The sequence below is a fragment of the Diplotaxodon limnothrissa genome, linkage group LG14 (genome assembly GCF_057381915.1).
Source record: "Diplotaxodon limnothrissa isolate DT_005_m linkage group LG14, D_limnothrissa_male_GT1.1, whole genome shotgun sequence".
Classification (NCBI taxonomy): domain Eukaryota; kingdom Metazoa; phylum Chordata; class Actinopteri; order Cichliformes; family Cichlidae; genus Diplotaxodon; species Diplotaxodon limnothrissa.
Window position 1 is genome coordinate 4,678,852 of NC_140609.1, and position 26,353 is coordinate 4,705,204.

At 41.0% G+C, this 26,353-nt stretch overlaps 2 protein-coding genes across 2 annotated transcripts in view; both read right to left on the minus strand.

Moving 5' to 3' along the window:
- Positions 1 to 5,524, minus strand: part of LOC146618254 (kinase suppressor of Ras 1-like) — a 61,459-nt gene extending 55,935 nt beyond the window's left edge. The window contains exons 1-2 of the mRNA XM_085371588.1: positions 5,485 to 5,524; positions 4,622 to 4,854 (exon numbers count right to left, since the gene is read on the minus strand). Coding sequence (XP_085227714.1) covers positions 4,622 to 4,816 — 195 coding nt within the window. The 5' untranslated portion in view covers positions 4,817 to 4,854; positions 5,485 to 5,524. The remainder of the gene's footprint in view (positions 1 to 4,621; positions 4,855 to 5,484) is intronic.
- The window catches only part of cuedc1b (CUE domain containing 1b), a 142,648-nt gene that overhangs the window by 4,098 nt on the left and 112,197 nt on the right, over positions 1 to 26,353 (minus strand). The gene's annotated exons all lie outside the window — the stretch shown is intronic.

Genomic DNA, 26,353 nt, shown 5'->3' on the forward strand with positions numbered 1-26,353 from the left:
TGTGTGTGTGTGTGTGTGTGTGTGTGTGTGTGTGTGTGTGTGTGTGTGTGTGTTATACCATGTGCTGTAGAATTTTTCATACAACCCAAACACTGTAAGAGGATATGAGAGATGGACATAACACAAAATAACAATGCTCAGTGGCTAGTGCAGCTAAGAGCAGGCCATAGCAACCTCCCTGAACAGGGTCCAGTAACCGGGACGGAGACGGCAAGCTGGTGTTCAAACCGTGGGACCAGCGGAATGACCGGAACAAGTTTGTGGACAGCGACGCAGATGCAGACAGCCAAAAAACAGGTCTCAAATATGAAAAATTGGAAAGCACGATGCCCAGATATTATTCACAGCTACTGGCTAAAGAAGTTAACTGCACTCCATGGATGAGATGCAACCAGAGTGGGCAGACAGTCCTGATCCCTAAGGATCCTCAGAAGGCACTGGTCTCATCCAACTATCAGCCAATAATGTACCTCACCACAACACACCCACATAGCAAAATTGGTATGGCCCAGATCTGGCCCACACAATGTGCTTACACATGGCCCACATACCGCAAAGAATGACGGCCCTTTGGTGGCCCAGATCTGGTTTGCCAGATGTGGCCTACACATGGGCCAGCACAAGGCCAGTTGCAGACACACTGGTGGTCCTGTGCTGGCCCAGAACAGTTTCAGCTCTGGCCCCAGATGTCAGCCTAATGTGTACCTTAATAAAGCCATGTAATAACAACATGCACAAAACTAACATGACAAAACTCTATTCAGACAGGGAATGGACTGATTCTTACAGAGTGCTTTTCTAGTCTCCCGGATTACTCAAAGTGCTCTATACTACATGCCACATTAACACAATCTCTCTAAACTGAGTGCCTCCTAACTACATTCATACACATTCACACTCTTGACATGCAGACTGGCAAAGCCAGGGATTAAACCACTAACCTTCCAATCAGTAGGTGACCTGCTCTACCTCCTGAGCTACAGTCACCCACTGGCAATGATGAGTAAACCCTCACTAGGTTTTGGATAAAGTGTACACTCACAAACCAGTCAAACCTGCATTTAAAATATTGGCTACCATAGCTGTATAGTATTGCAACATGGCATTTGGGTGTTCTAACTAAAATAGGAAAATAGGAACTAGGTCTGGGCCATATCATACCGTTCACGGTAATACCGGTATAATGTTGAACAACGATAAGAAAATGAAATATGGCGATAGAATATGGGTAAAACTGGTTTGGCTTCCGTCCGTCAGATACACAACAAAGCACTATTTTTGGTAGAGCATGCTAGTGGGCCGTCGTTATTACCATGTTTTTTGGAAAATACAGCACACTTAAAATCAATCCTTTGATTTTTCAGAAAATCGACAGTGCCCCTTATAATCCCGTGTGCCTTATGTATGAATTCTGGTTGTGTTTACTGACCTCGAAACGATTTTATGTGGTACGTGGCGCTCGAAAATCTGTCAAATGTTTTAGTACGACTTTGCTAAGCTACGAAGCCGCACCGCTTGATGGATTGTCTAACGTAGGCAGGAGCCTCGCGGAGTGATACGTACTGTGCTTCAACATAATATTACAGTACTGTGTGTGTATAACCTCTTTTTAAGTTTTGTGGATATTATACATGGTTATGCTGAGGATACGTCGGCCAATTTCCACCGGAAATGCCTTTTTGGTTAAACTGTCAGCAAGGAATTTGCATTTGCACTGTTACATTTTTATATAACTTTAATGCACATAAAAAACGGCTGCTTGTTTAAGTGAAAATACATTGATGGGGTTTTTTGGGGTTTTTTGCACTAATAAAGTTGCGGAGTTGTAAAGTATTTTGTCTAGTGTCAATTATAGCGTCAGTTATATCGTTATCGCATATTTTCAAATGTATATTGTGATAAATATTTTTGGTCTTATCGCCCTGCTCTAATAGGAACATAAATAATACCATCATTGCCAGACCTGGCCCACATCTGGTTGACATACACCCTGCCATGACACCAGTCAGTCAAAAGTACCAGCTTGATGCCGAATCCAGGGAAGACCTGTTTTCTATGGGCCTGGACCACATAAATAAAATCACAATCGAGCTATATATGGCATGCCATCACATAGACAGTGCCATGTATGCCAAGCCTGGCTCATATCTGGATGACATACGTCTTATCATGCCAGAAGTCAGCCAGCAGTGCCGGCTTGATACCAGATCCAGGCCAGACCTGCTTGCTATGTGGGCAGAAGCTCCTGTCAGGCATCATACTAGCTAAGATGAACAGACATAAGGCAGGGCTCAGAAGGGAACTGGCAGAAACACCTAGAGGGGCAAAACATCAGCTACTGGTAAAGTAGCTGAGCATTCACTGTAAGACCAGACTAACCAACCTATGCATCACCTGGATTGACTACAAGAAAGCCTATGACTCCATGCTCCCTACATGGATCCTGGAATATCAGAACTGTACATGATCAAAGGACCATAAGGAATTCAAGGAGGAGCAAGAAGAGGAACATCATGAAAGGACAGGCCACTGCACGGTATGTACCACTAGCAAATAGAAGAAGTGACTGAGATCGAGTTGCAGGAAAACACTGGACTGTCACACAGCGACACCACTCATGGCAGCACAGGAACAAGCGCTAAGCAGAAAAGCCATAGAGGCTGGGTTCTACCGCACCAGGCAAGACCCCAGATGCAGGCTGTGGAAAGATGCCCCTGAGACAATCCAGCACATAACAGCAGGTTTCAAGATGCTAGCAGGTAGCACATATATGGAACGTCATAACCAAGTGGCTAGCACAGTATATAGGAATATCTGTGCGCCTAGTATGACATTGAAGTCCCAAGGTCAAAATGGGACACGCCTCCAGGGTGGTTGAGAATGACTGGAGCTAAGATCCTGTGGAACTTTCAGATACAGACAGACAAACTGGTGATGGCAAACAACAGACACAGTAAAGGTGGACAAGCAGAGTAACGAAGCGTAATGATACATGTAGCTTTACCAAGTGATAGCAACATCAGGAAGAAGGAACATGAGAAGCCTGAGAAATACCAACAATGTGGAAAGTTAAGCAACAGTGGTCCCTGGCATCCGAGATCTCTGTCCAGAAGAGTGCAGTCCTACGAACAGCAAAGATACTACTACAACACACAGCTTGAGAGTCCTATGTGTGTAAATATACACATATACAATAATCCATTTTATATATGGGAACCTTAAAGACTATGAGGGACATTGTTATGCTTTGTTTAACCTCTGATAAGATTTTAAGAGTCACTGATGGTCTGTCTATTCTAACTTTCTGCACCGTACCAAGTATGAGCAACTAGTGCATTTATTGTGTATCTGGCATATTAGCAGCTCATGCAGCCATATACTTAGGTGGTAAATGGACTGGTTCTTAAGTAGTGCTTTTCTACTATATCTGAGCACTGAAAGCACTTAATCATACATTCATACACATTCGTACTCCAATGGATGCGTCGCAGAGAAACTCGGGTTTCATATCTTGCCCAACGATATTTGGCCTGCAGACTGGAGCAGCCAGGGATCAAACCACTAACCTTTGGATGAGTAGATGACCTGCTCTACCTCCTGAGCTACAGCCAAAATTCAACATACAATTTTATATGTGATTTGATGTACATAAATAATAATACAAACCTAAGTGCTAATTGCTGTCAAAATATTCACTTTACATCTTCAAGGATTTTGAGATCATTTTCAGTAACCAAAGGCAGCTCACAGTCACGTGAGCTATTAAAATGTTAATATTAAAGTGATTCCCTACTATTGAGTGCTAAAGTGCTAACTCAAAATTATTCTTTCTATAATATTATAAACTTTACTTTTTAAAAAAAAATTACTATGTAAAAGGCCCAGTGATGAATTATGTCATTATTTGGTGCTATGTAATGACATTTTATTTTTCCTTAGCTTAACAGAACTGAGCTGTGTTGAGTAAACTGGAATGTTGGTGGCAAATGCAGAAATGGCTTTGCAGAAAATAAACAATAAGCTGCATATTGAGATATTGCATTTATTATCTGGGACACATAATAACTTTTTGTACCTTGGGAGGAAGTGGAGGAGTGTAGGAAAAGTACATGTTACAAATGCTAACCTCCTGAAGAGTCCTAGAAAGCCACAGTAGTGAAGACAGTGAGAGAAAATGACTGACAGGAGCACCCTGGACCCGAAGAAGCTACATTCAGTTCATCCTCATAATTTTTTGTTTGTTTTGAATCTGTGCTTTACCGTCTGTGGCATATGTCTTCGAAGGTTTTAAGAAATCTGCACTTGAAGCTAAAGTTAACTCCTGTGTGACTGCCCAACTTTAAATTCGAGAGCCCCACCCCATCCACCTCTCCCTTTCATAGTTATTATAGTCATATTAAAATATAATATGAGAGGGTAATTTAAAAAAAGAAAATAAAAATAAATAAAAACTTGCTGCAAAGTGAACAACCTTTTCTATGTCACGGAATCTAGGAGATAACATGGCGTAGCATGTCTTTAAATCGCGAATGCAATACAATCATTCTCTTGCTTTCAAAGAAGCAAAAGACTGGATAAACAGCTGGTAGAAACCTGGGTCACCTCTGGATCTTAAACGTACCTCTAAAGTACGGATCTCCCGCCGGGTGAAGTCGTTGGATGCGGCGCATCTTGTCCTAAGAGACAGGAGGCTGCTAATCGAGATGTCCACCAGATTCTGGATGAGTCGGCACTGGTGCAGAGCTTCCTGAGCTCCTGTTGGTTTCGACGTGCTGCTGAGGGCCGACCTGTCTCCTCTGTCCACAGCTCCGTCCATTCCACCACATTGGCGCGACTTGTGTCATAAACAGCGACCTGAAGACGTTTCGCACACTGCCGTCAGCGCTTCCTCCAAACACTGCATGCTTTGACAAGTTTCCGTGTTTGTACTTCAGCTGCTACTAGTGTTCAGTGTCTTTCACCAAGATATGTAAGAATAAAACAAATGCAGCAGCAAAACCTTCTCGTTTAACTTGTGTCTGTGTACTAGGAATAATTAATATAAAGTAGCCGAAGCTGCAATATGTGTATGTTCTGAGTGTATGTATGAGTTGGTTCTTCAACAGGTTATGTTTCCCAAATAACATGAAAACTTTCCCTGTTTTATTGTTGATTTGAACAAAAACACACCTAAAAACCAGCTTGTCTCTGTAACCAGCTTGTTCTTAAGGATAAAATTAAAACGAAAAAAAGTGGAGCAAACCGGAAACTGAGACCCTTCGCATTCAAAGTAAAAGTTTCAAACTTTTAACGTATTGCAACCTGACACATGAAAAAATAAGAGGAGCTACCCCCACCCCAAAAAAAGTACAACTAGCTTAAATATTAAATATCGTTCAAATGTTTTCGTCACTTTTGAAAAGCATGAATGACAGCGACCATCGGAGTGTTGTCAATGTTGTGATTTGGGTGGAATAGCCATAGACTGCAAATTAAAGTACCCACCATAAGCTCACACAAGCGATGTGTCGTGTCGGTCAGGAACAAAACAGCTCTAGAGCCGGTGTTGTGCCAAAAAGTGATTGTCTGCCAAAAAGTGATTTCCGGTATTTGCCAAAAAGCGATTGCTCATATTTAAAGTGCTATAAGTAACTTGTTGGGCTATAATATGTTAAACATATGTCAAATGCATCCCTTATGGATGACACAAAGTCATCTTGAGCCACAAACAACATTCGTGTAACAAGATACAAGCCGCAATCAGTTTTTGGCAGCGACTTTTATATAACCTTTATTTATGCAGTAAAAAAAAATCTCATTAACATTAAAAATGTATTTTGTAAGAGTAAGTTGCCCAACAGGACAGCAGAAATGGCAGCAAATATTACAATAGTTCTGTAAAAATATTTTAAGTGGGGATAAAGGACCGGATTGGTTATAATGTAAGTACAAGTTGTAAAGATACTTAAAAAACAGATAATTTTTTAATTCTTTATGTAACCCCTTTGTATCCCCTGTTCACCGAAGTCTATTTACGAACATATGTAAAGATATCACGCATAAAAAAATACACAGAAACACTGGAAATCAGGTTTTGGCAGACAATCACTTTTTGGCATAACACCGGCACTTTGAAGTGAACGATAGAATCCGGTTCCTGCCCAGGAATCGGATACGCTTTTTTCCCCTCCCCGCCCCCTGATTTTTACCCCGTTCAAGTCGTACGTGATTGGTCAACTACGTGACGTCGAGTGTCCGCTGCAAACAGGTATTGGTCCACTGAGCAGGAAGAGGGCAGGGGTTGTTTTTTTTTTTGTTTTTTTTTTCTTTTTCTTTTATTAGTAATATAAACATACAAACAAAATGCACCATATATTACAGATTCAGAGAATAAACATTTCTTACATATTAGCAACTTTCATATATAGTGAAAATAAAATATAAAGATGGGGTCACATAAATTAACAGATTATTAACTCACTAAATCAAAATCTTCTACAAAGGAAACAAAAAAAGCAGCCTTTTTCTTTTTAACTAAAGTCAAAGATTTAACCAACAGGTTTAGGTCGTTTTTCCAGTGAGCCAGTGTTGGTTTAATCTTAAAAAAGCGACATTTATGTATAAAATACTTAAACAAGATTAATAACACATTAACACCATAATTAGCTTTCTTTTCTTTCAAAAACACTCCAAACATTATCATATTTAAGGTAAATGGGGTAATTTGAATCCCACTGGAATAAAGCCAGGTATGAAAATCCAACCAAAATATTTGTATAAAATTGCACAAAAAGAATAGATGGTCCAAATCCTCCTCTTCTGTTTCACAAAATACACAATTACCCGTTTCTATTTTGAATCTATCACTAAGGAGTCTATTTGTCGGGTAGGGCAGGGGTTGTCACTACCCGATCCGTACCGGAAACCCGATCGGTACCCCGCATGCGCAAATCTTACGTCACTTCCTCTCTTTGCCAACATTGCGACATTCAATATATTTGACTGATACGGTTAGCGCCCAGTTAGCTCCTAGCATTTCTCAACAGCTCTGCCTCCTTTTCGACTGCCCGGGACATTTAAACAATGGATAATCCGTATACAAAGAAATTCATGCTTTTCTCCTCAACAGAGAGCGTCCCCCAATTGAGCAACAGCGCCGTAAAATAAGAAGAATGGCGCCTAATTACAGAGTTAATAATGCAGACTTTGCAATATCTCACGTGTAGATTCATCAGCCAGATGAAGTGTTTACTGACAATTGACAGTGATAGCGCACATCATCATCACTATTCCAACAATCCTCTCCTCACAGACAAGCATAAACACACTCGACTATCGCTAAATCAAATTTAACACACGTTTGTAATGACGCTAATTCAGTTTACAATAGAGTTTATTCGCTCGGTCAGCAGGTGGCGGTATCCTCGTACACTGGGGAGTAAACTGCCATTAAACGAACAGAAGAAGAAAAAAAACATCTGCACATGCGCGGTACGGATCGGGTAGACCCGATTTGTACGGTCAGACTTTACACATGCGCAGTAAGGATCGGAGAGTCCTGATCCGCAACTTTCTTTTTATTTTTCGTTTTTGTCTACATTGTACTGAAATGCTTCATTATTGCAAACATTTTAAGATATACTTGTTATTCTTAACATCTTAACAGATACTCTGACCCATAACTATCGTAAAACGCTACGACCGGAAGTACAGACCTGACAGATGCGGGGTACCGATCGGGTTTCCGGTACGGATCGGGTAGTGACAGGGGTTACAGACCCAGCACATGCACGCACACAGAAGCATAAGGGAGGTGCGAGTTTAAGAGAGTGAGGGTGAGAGAGAAAGAGAACAGCCACTGCACAGACAACAAGCTGGGAAGGTGAGAAAATGACAACAGGAAACGCAGTAAAAAATTATTCTTCTCAAAGAGAATTTTTTCCAGACAGGGATATATTAAATATTTTAATCTCTTTTGTTGCGTGATTCTCTAAGTTGTTTCACTGTGAATAGTTACGTTTATAAATATATATGAGGTAGAGCTATGTTTTGTATGTTTTTTTTGTAGCACTCTGTTCCATGTTGAGTATAATAAGCCATATAAATATTAAACATTTGCTATTATACTCATTATATTGTATATTGTATAGCTTTCTTGTTATATGTAAAAATTGTATTGTATTTATTTATTTAAATTTTACTTTTTAATTATTTTACTTGCATTTTTAATCACTCTTATATTTAAATGTTCATTTGCTATTTTATCTAGGGATTGAGAGTAACGTAGTTTCTATTCTCTGTATGTCCTGTACATGTGGCAGAATTGACAATAAAGCTGACTTTGACTTTGACTTTGACTTATATATGTTTTGTATATTACTAATTCAAATAAATTTATTACACATAAGTTTGTTTTTGGTAATGCATTTATTTACGAATTCTCCTTTCTAAAACACTAGATGGCTATATTTACAAATCAGACTAAATTTTCTATTCAGTATGAGTTCACAATTGTGCTCATTTATGTGTGCATGGAAATATTCTTACACAAAATTACAATCCGATTCATGAAACAGCCACATAAGTTGTTGTTTTTGTTTTTTTTTACCACAAAAGAACAAAATAGGTCTTTCTTATATTAGTAAGGCTGAAATATTCTGAACCAAAAGGCTTGTGCAATCTGGCTACATTGTGCATATTATCTGCATACTGACAAGCCATTTCTCTGTATTATAAAATACATTTATCTTCAGGTGAATCTGAGAAAGAAGTGAATATCTTTTTATTGTCACTATACTCATGTACAATGAGATTAAAAGCAACTCCTAATAGGGCTGGGCCATATCATACCGTTCACGGTAATACCGGTATAATGTCGGGCAACGATAAGAGAATGAAATATTGTGATAAAATATGGGTAAAACGCACATGCGCAGTGCCTTTCTTTTCATACGCACATGGCAGAATGGTGGCAACGGAGAATGAGGAGGGTGAAAGCGGATCGTTGAATGAAACGGATGAACCAGAATTGGTTTGTAAAAATGCTGCAACTTCAGTGGTGTGGAACTGGTTTTGCTTCCATCCGTCAGATACACAACAAAGCACTATTTTTGGTAGAGCATGCTAGCGGGCCGTCGTTATTACCGTGTTTTTTGGAAAATACGGCGCACTTAAAATCAATCCTTTGATTTTCCTTAAAATCGACAGTGCCCCTTATAATCCCGTGTGCCTTATGTATGAATTCTGGTTGTGTTTACTGACCTCGAAACGATTTTATGTGGTACGCGGCGCTCGAAAATCTGCACCGCACCGCTTGATGGATTGTCGGAGCATTACGGCTATCGTAGGCAGGAGCCTCGCGGAGTGATACGTACTGTGCTTCAACATAATGTTACCTTATTGTGTGTGTATAACCTCTTTTTAAGTTCTGTGGATATTATACATGGTTATGCTGAGGATATGTCGGCCAATTTCCACTGGAAATGCTTTTGGTTAAACTGTCAGCAAGGAATTTGCATTTGCACTGCAAATTTTTATATAACTTTAATGCACATAAAAAACAGCTGCTTGTTTAAGTGAAAATACGTTGATGTTTGGTTTTTTTGCACTAATAAAGATGTGGAGTTGTAAAGTATTTTGTCTAGTGTCAATTAGATCGTCAGTTATATCGTTATTGCAAATTTTCAAATGTATGTTGTGATAAATATTTTTGGTCATATCGCCCTGCTCTAACTCCTAACTCCTGCAGAGGGGAAGGAGTTGTGCACAGTTCTGCGGTGCTGTATACATTTTCAAGAATAAATAAGGATTTTATATACGGTGTGGGTTATAGCATGTATTTAATATTGCATAGTAATGATGATCAAATGCAGTGGGTAGCAGATATTTGGACAGAGAGAGTAATGGTATTGCACAGTACACATATTATACAGTACTTTCACAAGCATTCAACAGATTAAATATTGCATAGTCTGTCTATAGAGGGAAGTCCTTTGGTTGGCGGGTTAGACCAGCGGTCCCCAACCTTTTTTGCTCTACGGACCGGTTTATGTCCGACAATATTTTCACGGACCAGTCTTTAAGGTGTTGCAGATAAATACAATAAAATAAAACCAGTACCGGTACCAAAAAACAGAAGATTTATTCATAACACATGGGAAAAGACCCAGGGAAATCGAGTTAACGATAAAAACGATTAAAAAAATAACGCTGAAAAACGATAAAAACCATAAATTTCACACCCGAGCCTCAACTCTCGCGGCCCGGTACCAAATGATTCGTCAGCACCCGGGAGTTGAGGACCACTGGGTTAGACTGTGTAGTCAGTGCATGTATGAGCTCAGGGTGGTTATGGCTTTGGAAAAAGCTGTTCTTGAGTTTGTTAGGTTTTGTACTGATGCACTTGTAGCACGTCCTCGAGGACAGCAGGTTGAACAGGTCAAAACCAGGGTGGGAGCTGTTCTTGATGATGTTTGTTGCTCTGCTGAGACAGCAGGGCGGGGGGTGGGGTATAAATGTCCACCAGTGAGGGGAGAGGGCAGCTGAAGCCTCTCCCTGTCTGCCATGATGCACCTGCCGTACCATACAGTATGTCAGCAGGTTCTTGATGGATGAGCAGTAGAAGGTCAGTAGCAGGTTGTGCTTCCTGAGGACCCTCGTGAAGTTCTTGACCAATGCTGTGGTGCTGTTTGTCCATCTCAGCAGAGATGAGGACGCAGAGAAACGGAAGATGTGGACCCTTTCCACACACTCGCCATTGATGTACAAGGCGGCTAAGTGGGTGCTGTGTAGGGACGGGTACCGGTATCTGACATAAACGGTAGTAACCAGACCGAAAAGCAGCGCACATTTCGGTGCTTTATTTCGGTGCTTTTTTTTCCTGAGCTGTGATACACTTTAGATTCTAGCCAATCATTTTACGTTTCCGAGGACAGTAGGCGGGCCCAGGTACGTACGTTCTTGTAGAGCAGAGCTACAGATTAAAAATACCCAAGGCGAAGCGGTCAAAAGTCTGGCTGTACTTCACAGCAAAAGATGCAAACTCAGCAGCCTGCAACAAGTGCTTTAAGGTGATACTGTGATACTGTCAAAGGAGGTAACACCTCAAATCCGATGAAACACCTGGCGACGCATAGCATTTTTTTTAAAAGCCAAGAAATGTGCCGTATTTGATAGCTTGCTGCGAGACCTCACACAGAGCACATCTACTTCGGGTGTGGTGCCTGTTATCTGACCCGGAGTTAGCAACATCCCCCAAAAACCGGAGGAGTAGAATCCTGGCCCCTAGCCCTGCCAGTGTAGCAGAAATGATGACGGATGATGACGGCAGCAGCAGCCGTTCTTCTCTGCGTGAGTAGCTTAATGTTGTTCGTGTGTAATTTACGTTGAGTAGGCTAACCACGTTACTACATTAATGCATGTAAGGTGAACTAGCAAACATCATCATAGCTACATGCGGCTGTCTTCTTGTTTGATGGCAGATACTCCCTTCACCCTGGCCAAAAAGGCTAAAATGACCAAAGAAAAAGTGGAAAACAGTTAAACATGAGAAGTTTTTGGACAAAGGTTGTGTTTTTTCCATTGTTTAAGCACTGCTTCCAACCAAGAGTGATACCATATATGCCCCATAGCTGCAGAAAAGGCTAACATTGTTATCTTTTTACAAAAAAACAGCTGAACATGAGAGGTTTTTGGACCAATTTTGTGTTCTCCATTCTTTAAGCACCGGTTCGAGCACCGTTTAAGCACCGTCACCGTTTCAAAAGTACCGGTTTGGCACCGGTATCGGATAAAACCTAAACGATACCCATCCCTAGTGCTGTGCCTCCTGAATATACAAGGATCTCCTTGATTTTCTTGGTGTTCAGTGCCAGGTGGCTTTCGGAACACCAGGCTGCCACCTGCAGGACTTTCTCTTCGTAGGCTGCCTCGTCTCTCTTTGAGATGAGTCCAGTAACTGTAGTGAGAAAAATATTACTGCCAGCTTTGCCCGTGCACGTAACTCCCACACCTGTCTCCACCTAGTGGGTGTGTTTACTTAGGTTTCAATATTTTATCTCTTTTATCAAGTGTCTATTTCGGTTTTTAGTGTGCTTTTTTGAAACAGGAATTATTTTTATTGACGGAGGATCCAATTATTAAATGTTGCTGTATCCTACTACAGAGAAGCCTTAATAAACGAAGACCTACTTGTTTTTTTAGACAATGATCTAAAAAGTAAATTTTGTTCGTTAGAAGCAGCCTTGTTGGATTTGTTTTTTAACTTGGTAAACGGAGAATAAAGCCTTTTCATGTCTAATTGTGGAGTGGAGGACCTATTTGGTTTTTGCATGTTAGAAGTTGCTTTGTTGGATTTGTTTTACCTTGGGAAAACATAATGTGACTCTTTGACTGTGACTGTTTAAACAGCATGTCTTTTTCTCAAGTAAAATGTCCTTTTTATGGTTGTTTACTTCACCTGTTCTGGTTGTGAGCTTTGCATGAAATACTGAGGATCATGCGGGAAAATATACAAGAAGATAAAAAAAGAAAAAACAGAATACATATGTGCAGCGTGTGTAAACTCTGTGCAGAGCACATGCTACCCAGTGACATGGCTCATGAGTGTTTTATTCAGCCTACTGAAATGAAAAAACCTCGTTAAATTACATAATATATAATTTTGAGACCAGGTATCCCTGCTTTAAGCATGAGGCCAGTTTTGTCACGGCTAGCAGAGTGAGCCATGTGGAGGAATGAACCAGGACCCAAATGCAGGCTATCATGAACCAAGCTGCCAGGAACACACAGGCACAAATGTAATCTTCCAAAAAAAATGGGTTTTATTATACCCCAAAAAGGACAAGGTGATTACAAAAATTCAAAATGACAAAAGTAAACTTTTTTTTAAATCAATCAATCAATCTTTATTTATAAAGCACTTTTTATATAGAATGTAGCACACAGTGCTTTACATGGTTAAAAGCAGCCCGCCCCACCCCACCCCATCCCGCCCTCCAATTCACTCCCAATACTCTCATTAACATAAGCGGTCATGGATACATACACCCCTACATCCTGGGCCATCTGACCTCAGGAATTCGCATGATAAGGTGGGGCCACGTTTCACAATGAACACACCCGAAACTCTGGCTGATTGGGACCCACACCCAGTTTCACACCTTGGCTCAGGCGATTAGAGGATCATCAGGGGGTCCTTTTGTCCCTCTGTGGGGGGAAACTCCCACTAGGTTTATATCTGGGACTCTCCACCATTTGACCTTAGAACTGAAGAAGCTTCTCGGATGAGAGGTGAAACGTCTTCAAGTAACTTAAAGAAGTCCAGACGCTTTTCTCTGCAAGCTCCTTTGACTATGATGATCTAATTTAATAATATAAATAGAATAACAGGATTACATAGAATAAATAAACATTAAGTACAAGCTAAATTAAAAAGGTGGGTCTTGAGCCTGTTCTTAAAAACATGTAAGTAAGTAAAGTAAGTAAGTAAAATTTTATTTATATAGCACATTTCTAGATAAAAGATCACAAAGTGCTTTACAAGGTATAGGAACAGATTAAAAAGACAAAGTACAGTCAAAAGTTAACAAAATGCAATTTTAAAAAGATGTGTTTTTAGCTGTTTTTTAAAAGTAATCAGTGAATCAGCAGATCTTAAGTTCTGAGGAAGAGAATTCCATAGTCTGGGGGCCACAGTAGCAAAAGCTCAATCACCCCTAGTTTTCAGTCTCGTATACTGAATAACAAGTAGGCCCTGACCACAAGACCTCAGAGACCTACTAGGGGCATAGGGCTGTAAAAGTTCAATGATGTATGATGGTGCTTGTTCTTGAAGAGCCTTAAATGTCAGAACCAGAATCTTAAAGTGGACTCTGAATTCGACAGGGAGCCAGTGTAACTGTATAAGCAACGGTGTTATATGTGAGTATTTCGATGTTTTCGTCAGAAGCCTTGCTGCAGCATTTTGGACAATCTGCAGACGCTCCAGGGAACTTTTGTTTAGATATGTGAACAGTGAATTGCAATAGTCCAGTCGTGATGAAATAAAAGCATGAATAACAATCTCCAGTTCAGTATGAGCTATTATGGGGCTCAATTTAGAAATATTTCTTAAATGATAGAAGCAAGACTGAACCAGAGATTTGACGTGAATATCCAATGTAAGAGCAGGATCGAAGGTTATCCCTAGGTTCCTGATAGATGGTTTCACAAACGTTGAAAGGGGACCAAGAGCATTCATTATGCTGGGTACATGTCTGTCTGGAGCACATAAAAGGACTTCAGTTTTATTTTCATTTAGTTGGAGGAAGTTTTCAGCCATCCAGCCTTTAATGGTTTCCAAACACACATTTAAAATCCGCAGCTTAGAAGCATCTTCAGGTTTAAAAGATATATATAGTTGGATGTCGTCTGCGTAGCAGTGGTAACAAATATCCTCAAAAGGGCTCAAAATATGCTGGAGAGGAAGTAAATAAATTAAAAACAATAATGGCCCCAGCACAGAGCCTTGTGGCACACCAAAGGACAGGGACGTAGAAGATGACCTGTACTTAGAAACTGCCACAGAAGAGTATCATTCACAGAGATACGAGGAGAACCACTCTAAGGCAGACCCAGATACACCGACCCAGTATTTCAGCCTATCAAGCAAAATATAATGGTCAACGGTGTCAAAGGCCAACGTGAGATCCAACATTAAGAGAACAGAACACTTACCTGCATCGTTTTGCATCAGAATGTCATTGGAAACTCTAAGAAGGGCTGTTTCAGTAGAATGAGCTTTGACTGAAATTTGTCAAAGATATTATATTTGTCTAAAACTGCTGTAAGCTGCTTCGCCACAATCTTCTCTAAAATCTTAGCAATTAACGGTATTTTTGAGATCGGTCTGTAGTTGCTAGTGAGAGATGGGTCCAGCATAGGCTTTTTTAACAGGGGGTATATAACAGCAGTTTTAAAATAGGCAGGGACTTTGCCAGATCTCAAAGAGGTGTTAATTATAGTGAGCATACAGGGACCAATAGAGTAAAAGACATTTTTGAATAACGATGCGGGTAAAATGTCGAGTGAACAAGAGGATACTTTTGTTGCACTAACTATTTTTCCCAGCTCGGATAGTGAAACAGGTAAAAATCTTTCTAAAACAACAGGCCGAACTGGCGTGGGAACTGACAGTGCAGATGCTGATGGGGACAATTTTTTCCTTATATTGCTAATTTTTTCTAAAAAGAAAGCAAGAAATGTTTCACAGTCTTCAGCAGAAGAAATAATGGCAGCAGGTGGAGCAGGAGTAATGATATCAGTAATAGTATCAAATAAGACCTTAGGATTACCTCTGCTCTTTGCAACCAACTGAGAAAATGTACGTTCTCTGCGGCATTGAGCTCCTCCGGCAGGCTGTTCCACAGACGAGGACCATACCACTGAAAAGCTGCCTCTCCGTGAGTATGTGTCCTGACTTTAGGAACGATCAAAACGCCAGTACCAGAGGACCTCAGGGTCCATGAGGGTTCATATGATAGAAGCAGATCTGAGAGATAAGAAGGCCCAAGACCATTAAGACATTTAAAAACCAATAAAAGAACTTTAAAATCGATCCTGAAACACACGGGGAGCCAGTGCAGCGATTCTAAAACCGGTGTAATGTGGGCCCGCCCTCTGGTCTTCGTCAGCACACGAGTTGCAGAGTTTTATAAAAGTTGTAAAGGAGAAATATTCTTTTTGGGAAGACCAGAGAGCAGGGCATTACAGTAATCAATGCGACTGGTAATAAAAGCATGCATCAACATCTCCATGTTGGCCCGAGAGAGAATAGGGCGGACTCTGGCTATATTTTTTAGATGATAAAATCCAGTTTTGGTTACATGTTTAGTATGTGGGATAAAACCAAGCTCAGAGTCGAAAATAACACCCAGGTTTTTCACTTGTAGCGAAGGACATAGTGAAAATGCCTGTAATTTAGACAAGAGTATCTCTCTCTGAGCAACAGGTTCTCACTCCCAACTCGTCAAATGTGTGACGCATGGTCAGGCTCCCTCTGCTTCACTTATCGACGCGCAGGGTACCCCCCTCGCGTCGAGAATTGACGTGCAGGGTCCTCTCATTGAATACTATAGAGCTCCCTTAACGTTGCTTATTGACGACAAGAGATTGCCGCGGAAGAGCCTGTTGTCCGTATATTTATATATTTCCGAAATCACATCGTAGTGACGTATACTGAACACAATAAATTATATAATGTAAACAACTACCTGAAAAACAGGTAGAACGATACTTTTGTATCGTTTATTGCATTTATGGAGGGAATGATGTATGTTGGGTAATGGACCAGCTAGCGACTGGGTGACTTTATTCACCCCCTTCGGCTGTTATCAGTCCATACAATGGGCGTTATTAGCACAAATCAGTCCCATAGATATGGACCATCTCCTGCTAGATTGTTCAGAAGGTTGTTATCATCCATCCAGATGGAGGATCACTAACAGGAGCGTGGGAAGACTCCAGAATCCACTCTGGCTGGAATCCGGTGGATAAAGCAGTGTGTACAGGTAAGACCATTTAAACGGACAGCATTTATAGAATGACTATTAAAAGTCAGCGAGTGTCAGTAATGTTAATGTGGTTATGTTAGTAATACACCGAGTGCTAATATAACAGCTTTAAGATGCATTTGTAGATATTATTACGTGTTTTACCGTCTTAATGGTGCTAGCTTAAAGTTACGGTGTAAACGTTTGCTTATATTGGAGTAAAGCTGTTACTGTTTAAACGATGTTAGCACAGAAATATTAGCTTCTGTCATGACTGATGAAGTTACTAGTTAATAAAGTTTTCAGTAAAGTGTCTAATCGCAGCCACAGACTGACAGCAAATATCTCGATTAGCTTCAGTGCATCTATAATAAATATGTGCAAGTTTCAGTGCTTCCTTTAAACTGTATGATACTTACAGGGAGTGCAGAATTATTAGGCAAATGAGTATTTTGTCCAGATCATCCTCTTCATGCATGATGTCTTACTCCAAGCTGTATAGGCTCGAAAGCCTACTACCAATTAAGCATATTAGGTGATGTGCATCTCTGTAATGAGAAGGGGTGTGGTCTAATGACATCAACACCCTATATCAGGTGTGCATAATTATTAGGCAACGTCCTTTCCTTCGGCAAAATGGGTCAAAAGAAGGACTTGACAGGCTCAGAAAAGTCAAAAATAGTGAGATATCTTGCAGAGGGATGCAGCAGTCTCAACATTGCAAAGCTTCTGAAGCGTGATCATCGAACAATCAAGCGTTTCATTCAAAATAGTCAACAGGGTCGCAAGAAGCGTGTGGAAAAACCAAGGCGCAAAATAACTGCCCATGAACTGGGAAAAGTCAAGCGTGCAGCTGCCAAGATGCCACTTGCCACCAGTTTGGCCATATTTCAGAGCTGCAACATCACTGGAGTGCCCAAAAGCACAAGGTGTGCAATACTCAGAGACATGGCCAAGGTAAGAAAGGCTGAAAGACGACCACCACTGAACAAGACACACAAGCTGAAACGTCAAGACTGGGCCAAGAAATATCTCAAGACTGGTTTTTCTAAGGTTTTATGGACTGATGAAATGAGAGTGAGTCTTGATGGGCCAGATGGATGGGCCCGTGGCTGGATTGGTAAAGGGCAGAGAGCTCCAGTCCGACTCAGACGCCAGCAAGGTGGAGGTGGAGTACTGGTTTGGGCTGGTATCATCAAAGATGAGCTTGTGGGGCCTTTTCGGGTTGAGGATGGAGTCAAGCTCAACTCCCAGTCCTACTGCCAGTTTCTGGAAGACACCTTCTTCAAGCAGTGGTACAGGAAGAAGTCTGCATCCTTCAAGAAAAACATGATTTTCATGCAGGACAATGCTCCATCACACGCGTCCAAGTACTCCACAGCGTGGCTGGCAAGAAAGGGTATAAAAGAAGAAAAACCTTTCTGATCTGATCTGAACCCCATTGAGAACCTGTGGTCCATCATCAAATGTGAGATTTACAAGGAGGGAAAACAGCACACCTCTCTGAACAGTGTCTGGGAGGCTGTGGTTGCTGCTGCACGCAATGTTGATGGTGAACAGATCAAAACACTGACAGAATCCATGGATGGCAGGCTTTTGAGTGTCCTTGCAAAGAAAGGTGGCTATATTGGTCACTGATTTGTTTTTGTTTTGTTTTTGAATGTCAGAAATGTATATTTGTGAATGTGGAGATGTTATATTGGTTTCACTGGTAAAAATAAATAATTGAAATGGGTATATATTTGTTTTTTGTTAAGTTGCCTAATAATTATGCACAGTAATAGTCACCTGCACACACAGATATCCCCCTAAAATAGCTAAAACTAAAAACAAACTAAAAACTACTTCCAACAACATTCAGCTTTGATATTAATGAGTTTTTTGGGTTCATTGAGAACATGGTTGTTGTTCAATAATAAAATGATTCCTCAAAAATACAACTTGCCTAATAATTCTGCACTCCTGTCTGTATAATGACCCAGGGTCAGTGTAAAATACAATCCTAGCTGTGTGAACAAAGCCTGGCTCCTTTAATCCTGCATGAAAAACCTCAGGATGCAGGCTATTATTACTCTTTCCTGCTGGCACACCTGTCACACTTGAGAGTCAGCTAGAAACTTACAGTGACGTGGACATCATGCAGAGACTGCCAGACACTGTAATACTGCAAATGATCTGTGACTCATGTTAACACTAAACTTTAAACGGTATCTCTGTGTCTCTGTGTGCTGAACATTTAGGATTGAGTCAGGCTGCATCAGCTGAAGCTGTTATTTGTATATATCAGTATTTTTTTAATTCAGGTGTGGGGAAAATACATAAGACTGCAGTGAAGCGATGTACCAGATTAATCCCTGGCCAAAGGTATCGTACTTAAATCAGACTACTGATCCAGCCACATCAGCCTTTTGTGAGGTCTGTTTAAAGTAGACTAAAAGTGAACTGCAGGTTCCTGAGAGGTGGACTGTGAGCACAGAAACACATGTTCATACATACAGCTGCAGCAAACTTACATTAATTTTAAATAGATTTGTTACTCTGATGTCTGTCTCTGTGTTAGTCCTCTGACAGACTGGTGACCTGTCCAGGTGTGTTCTACCTATGACTACTGGGACAGGCTCTAGCCTCTGTAAAATAAATTTTCTGTTATTCTCATTTAAAGTATTTAAGTGCTTATGCATATGCTTAGTTGTGACACTGTTACTGTTCAGTGAAAGTTTCTAAAACTAGATGAACTTACTTCAGCATCAGCAGTTTGAGAAAACAACTCCCTTTACAGGTGCTGATAACGCCAAGGGCACAAAACAGCATAACCATTGATCCGTCTAAGTGTGGTAGAATCAGTTTGTAACTTCCTCCCTCTTCCTTGGAATGCATAAAGGAGTAGGAGTACAACTTCTATGGCAGAGCTGACATGACTGAACTGTGATGTTTGATGTGTGTTGGCGCAGTAATAAATAGCTTGATCACAGCTCTTTCTGTGTTGCAGACTTTATTTAAAAAATTCCACGACACCTCCCACCCTCCCACTGTGAACATGAATTGAATATTCAGAAGACATTTGTTTAAATAGTTCTAGAAATCTGAGCTGTTGGTGTGTCCTTGGATTGTGTGGTAATAATATTAGAGCTAGCAATCTTTCTTACTGAATCTCTACTATGAGTCATCTTACCTGAGATTAATTCTATGTTTACCTGTCAGCCTGGACAAATGTGCTGTGTGAAGGAAATTAAATTAAATCAGATCTGAACTGTTTACATTTGAGGAACCTGTTCATATTTAATTGAAATATGAACGAGTGTTTTGTTTTGTTTTTGATTGCTGATTCCAAGATAGTCTTTGTGGAAATCCTCTTTGGCTTTTTGTTATTTTAATTCTCTTTTCTGTTTTCCAGAACAGTTCTCCACAGTCGCTGTCCATATGGGTCAGTGGGACCAAGAAGCACTCTGCTAATGTGTGGACTCTGACCAGCAACATCCAGCAAGACCCAGACAGCATTTTCTATCTCCCAGCTGGAGGTTTTTGTTTGTCTGTGACTGGAGAGTCAGATTTTTGTTGAGCTTCACACTTGCAGAGGTAAGTCAGTTTGCAGAGATCCCTCCCACCCTGGCTTTTATGTGCTAGATTTCTTATCTGAAACAGTAATATTTCAGTGACTGCTGCTTATACCACAGGTTAATACACTCTACTGATCCCTGATAGGAGAATCATCAATTTTGGGCTTTGTTGTCCTCGGTCTTTTTGCAGGATCAGAAAACAAAACCAGGAGGCACGTAAATGTTTCTTCTCCATGATGTTTCTTCAAATGTTTCTTCTGGATGATGAGAAAACTGTGACACGGGATGCCACCTTTGGTCTTGTGATGAAGCAAAGCTCAGGAAGAAGTGTGATTAAATGGTACCCACATGTTGAGAAGGATGTACAGGGGCACCTGCAGCCAAATCCAAGCTTCGGGTTAATTGTAGTTGCAGAACACTATAGGACTGAGACATCTGAGGCATCAAATGTTTGATTAAACGGATGAAAAAGAGAAGTTTCTTCCCTATAATTATCACTTTTTAAAATCTGTAGCAACTTCAAGTCTGTCAGCATGCTGAGCATGCTCAGAATGTGACAGTATATTTTTGTTCAATATTTAATTTCTTTCAGTTGCAATTGTTAAATGAAAAAAAAAATAAAAAAATATATTCTTATAATTTAGCAAACTAATTTATCAAAAATATATATACATATATCTGTATTAGTTTTAATAAATTAATTTGACACCTGTATTGAAAATACCATATTGTATTCATACAGAATCAGTTTGGTATCATTGTTTGTCTGATTGCTGAAACTAAGAGCTACTTTGATCTGTTTAGATCTAAAGTATCCAAAGTTGAGCTCTGATGTTTCTTCACCCCTTTGTGTGTGATATGTGATTTCCTACATGCTGGCAGAGCAGAGCAGCAGTTTGTGCTCACAGATGGTGACGGTGTGGAGAGACGGTGGTGTTTCCTCAGAAGAACCAGCAGAGTCACAAAGGACACCAGTCCATCTCACCACCTTGACTTGCTGACTGATGCTCGTCTACACTGCACAGAGGAAATCAACTGACTGAGGTTTGTCCAGTGACGTGTTATGAAATGTATATTTGTTTTATGCTTACAGATGTGTTTTTCTTGACAGAGGCTCTGCAGAGGTTTGACAAAGCAGAGAAAATATGTGCTTTACATTTTACTGTGATTTATTGAGATATTTGTTGCCTGATGTTCAGCAGGAATGGAGAAATAGAATCAAAGGAGATGTTTTTGATGTTTTTGTAATGATGTAAGTAAATCTTCAATATTATTTATTTGCTTGGTTATATTAGGAGTGTTTCCTGGAGTCATCATCCAGGTAAAGTGACGTGGATCAGTGGATACACTTGTCTCCCCTTTAAAGGAGACGATCCAAGTCATCCTTAAATGTTAGTGCTTTCAAATACACAAACATTTTTAAAGGACAAAAATGAACATCCAACTTTGACTGTAATACAAAATAAATCTTTGCATGTGTGTTTTCAAACTCTCAGATGGGCAGCATATCAGTCTTGGACTGTCTAACCTGCCGGAGCAGCACTGAATGACCACCACACATGAGCATGTTCCTGCAACATTCAGCATCTGATCTGTCATCTGTGTGCTTCTGCTTTTGGTAAGTAGAGTTACCCAACTAGAGTAACTCTAAACACATGCCATCCATTTCTAACGGCCTGGTTACTTCCTGTCAGTTACTTTAGAAACCATGTGGTCACCTGACCTAACACTGTTTCTTCTTCTTCCCCTTAATGTTGAAGTGTCAAATGTCAAACAGCTGGAGAGGAAACTACACCAGTGTACTGGGATGTTTCAGCAACACGTGCCAGATGCTGTTCCTTCATGGTGACATCACCAGAGACAGCCCCGCCCGCCTCAGGACCTCGCCATTGATCATGATGATTATAATGATGACAGCAAGCGGAACTAAGACTGTAAAAATCCATGACCAGAATGTTTAGATGCTTTCTAATTATTAATGAATACTGAGTTTTTGTCTCTCCCTTTTTCTTTTTTTTTACCTCATTTGTTACTAACAAAGTTCACCAAACTCACACAGTTTACATTCTGTATGTTTCCATCAAGGTTTATTTTCTTAGAAATCATAGTTTTTCTCCTTTTGTCTTTTGTAATTGATGATAATTCAGTGAATATACTGCGCTGCTTCCTTTTATTGCGTCACACATTGCTTTAAGTTTTTCAGAGTCCAGTTATTTTTTACTGCTGTTTGAATTCTCTGTATGTTTGACCCTGTAGACTGTTTGATGGACTGCTTGTCTTCCTGTTTGTAACTGCCGCCTGTTTTTGACTAAAGATTTGGATTTCTGACTTTAACACAGCCTCTGCGTGTCCTCCCTTTGTGTCCTCTTCCTCTGTGAATGTGTTGCATGTGTCACAGATTCGTTTTATTAACAGCTTTCCCACAGTGAGTTGCATCAGCATTCATTCACAGCACATTTCAGAAGGATTCAGATTAATAGAGTGATCTTATAGTCAGAATTATCCTGACAGAGTGCCACTGTAAATTATCTTTCATCAAGTAAATTTTAAAGTTCAGTATTTCAAAGCAGGAGTTATGAAGAATCATATTGGCATTAGGACTAATAATATGTACTTACAAAGTCAAAGTTTTTTAATTATGCTAGAATATTGGAAGACAATCAACTTTTAGTGTTTTCCGCATATTAATTATTCTGAAATAGAGATGGTGACCCTAACTGTACAGAAGCACACTAAACAACTGACAATCTAACAGACATCATTGGCCCGAGCCGTCATGCACAGTGAGTCTGATCCTTTGCTGTGAGAGTCTGACAAGCATATTTCTGGTCAGTTTGGAAGAAATAATATCACAGTGTTGATCTTTCTTTCAATATTCCTTTTACAACATAAACTGTGATCAAAGCTACTTATGTTCACAGCATGTAATAATACTGACAGTCCAGGGCATTGTGGTCTGTTGAGCTAGGGTTAGGGTTAGGGTTAGCAATTCAGACATACAGTGGGGCAAAAAAGTATTTAGTCAGCCACCGATTGTGCAAGTTCCCCCACCTAAAATGATGACAGAGGTCAGTAATTTGCACCAGAGGTACACTTCAACTGTGAGAGACAGAATGTGAAAAAAAAATCCATGAATCCACATGGTAGGATTTGTAAAGAATTTATTCGTAAATCAGGGTGGAAAATAAGTATTTGGTCAATAACAAAAATACAACTCAATACTTTGTAACATAACCTTTGTTGGCAATAACAGAGGTCAAACGTTTACTATAGGTCTTTACCAGGTTTGCACACACAGTAGCTGGTATTTTGGCCCATTCCTCCATGCAGATCTTCTCGAGAGCAGTGATGTTTTGGGGCTGTCGCCGAGCAACACGGACTTTCAACTCCCGCCACAGATTTTCTATGGGGTTGAGGTCTGGAGACTGGCTAGGCCACTCCAGGACTTTCAAATGCTTCTTACGGAGCCACTCCTTTGTTGCCCGGGCGGTGTGTTTTGGATCATTGTCATGTTGGAAGACCCAGCCTCGTTTCATCTTCAAAGTTCTCACTGATGGAAGGAGGTTTTGGCTCAAAATCCCACGATACATGGCCCCATTCATTCTGTCCTTAACACGGATCAGTCGTCCTGTCCCCTTGGCAGAAAAACAGCCCCATAGCATGATGTTTCCACCCCCATGCTTCACAGTAGGTATGGTGTTCTTGGGATGCAACTCAGTATTCTTCTTCCTCCAAACACGACGAGTTGAGTTTATACCAAAAAGTTCTACTTTGGTTTCATCTGACCACATGACATTCTCCCAATCCTCTGCTGTATCATCCATGTGCTCTCTGTCAAACTTCAGACGGGCCTGGACATGCACTGGCTTCAGCAGCGGAACACGTCTGGCACTGCGGGATTTGATTCCCTGCCGTTGTAGTGTGTTACTGATGGTGACCTTTGTTACTTTGGTCCCAGCTCTCTGCAGGTCATTCACCAGGTCCCCCCGTGTGGTTCTGGGATCTTTGCTCACCGTTCTCATGATCATTTTGACCCCACGGGATGAGATCTTGCGTGGAGCCCCAGATCGAGGGAGATTATCAGTGGTCTTGTATGTCTTCCATTTCCTGATGATTGCTCCCGCAGTTGATTATTTCACACCAAGCTGCTTGCCTATTGTAGATTCACTCTTCCCAGTCTGGTGCAGGTCTACAATACTTTTCCTGGTGTCCTTCAAAAGCTCTTTGGTCTTGGCCATGGCGGAGTTTAGAGTCTGACTGTTTGAGGCTGTGGACAGGTGTCTTTTATACAGATGATGAGTTCAAACAGGTGCCATTCATACAGGTAACGAGTGGGGGACAGAAAAGCTTCTTACAGAAGACGTTACAGGTCTGTGAGAGCCAGAGATTTTCCTTGTTTGAGGTGACCAAATACTTATTTTCCACCCTGATTTACGAATAAATTCTTTACAAATCCTACCATGTGAATTCATGGATTTTTTTTTCACATTCTGTCTCTCACAGTTGAAGTGTACCTCTGGTGCAAATTACTGACCTCTGTCATCATTTTAAGTGGCGGAACTTGCACAATTGGTGGCTGACTAAATACTTTTTTGCCCCACTGTATGTAATACATCTCTGACATGGGCCACTGTTCGCAGTGTTGGGAAATCCATACCAGGCTGGAACGAGTCAAGGTAGGTGAGATCCACGAGAAGACACAGCAGATGCATCCTACTAATACTGACAGGACCAGGAGACTCCAGAAACCGAGAATCTTCTCTTCAGTGCCATCCTCTCCTGTCACCCTCTCTGCCCGCAGCTCTTAGAGTATGGGGTAGATAAGGGCGCAGAGAAACCCTTATTACTAATTTGTATTATAATTCAATTTTCATGAAATATTCATATTCAGTATCGGTCCTTTTATATTATAACCACATATCCACCCAGGCTCATGGTGGGGCAGGGCTCTGTCCTGGGATGCTTGAGTACAAGGTAATGTACACCTGGCCAGGTATCCAGTCTGTCAGAATTGTTTTCAATATTTGGTTCAAAAACATGAGTGACAACAAAAATCCAACTAGGATTCTTGCATATGATGAATGAAGTCTGTCTTTGACTGTATTGTCCAGCTGATCCATCAAACCCCCAGTAGGTGATCCTTATTCATGACATAACACGGCAACAATGTAAAATATTAAACAGCAACAGTCTAAATGTAAAGTGCATTCTAAACTCCTCTTCAATAAATTATATGCAAAGAGTCATTCAGGACTGTAAAACGTGAACTACAGAACCCAGAGTCTTCATCATTAAATCTTTGGTTTCTTCATTTTTCTATCCTATATCAAATACTTTAAAGGTTAGGTTAGGTAAAGTTGCATTCTCATGGTGAGGCAAAGTGCTTTATGTGTGTGTGTGCGTGTCATGAACGGCTATAAAAGGCCTATAATTAAAGAACAAAGCGGGGTTTGAGTTCGAGTTACGGCAGACTGTCACTACTTGTAAATGGAACGCAGCCTTCCTACGGCGGACAGCTAATAACAGGAATCGGACGCGGTCCACCCAAGTCCACAGCAACCACCATAGCAACCGCCTAGCATGACCTTAAAAACATATTCTGTCTTCATAACTATCAAAAACGTGAAATGATTTGCAAAGTGGGAAAGTGTTACAGCTGCAGAGAGCTATGGCAGTATCTTTGGAAGCTGTTTACATAGCTAATAATATACGATGTAACTATGGAGACAGTCAGTCACGTGAGCTAGCGGTGCATGTTCCATCCATCCATCTTCATCCGTTTTATCCAAGGCCGGGTCGCGGGGGCAGCAGCCTAAGCAGAGAGGCCCAGACCTCCCTCTCCCCAGCCACCTCCTCCAGCTTATCCGGGGGAACACCAAGGCGTTCCCAGGCCAGCCGAGAGATATAATCTCTCCAGCGTGTCCTGGGTCTGCCTCGGGACCTCTTCCCAGTGGGACATGCCCGGAACACCTCACCCAGGAGGCATCTTTGTCAGATGCCCGAACCACCTCAGCTGGCTCCTTTCGATGTGGAGCAGCAGCGGCTCTACTCTGAGCCCCTCCCGGATGGCCAAACTTCTCACCCTATCTCTAAGGGAGAGGCCAGCCACCCTTCGGAGGAACCTCATTTCTGCCGCTTGTATCCGCGATCTCATTCTTTCGGTCACTACCCACAGCTCGTGGCCATAGGTGAGGGTAGGGACGTAGATCGACCGGTAAATTGAGAGCTTTGCTTTTACACTCAGCTCCCTCTTCACCACGACGGACCGGTGCAGCGTCTGCATTACTG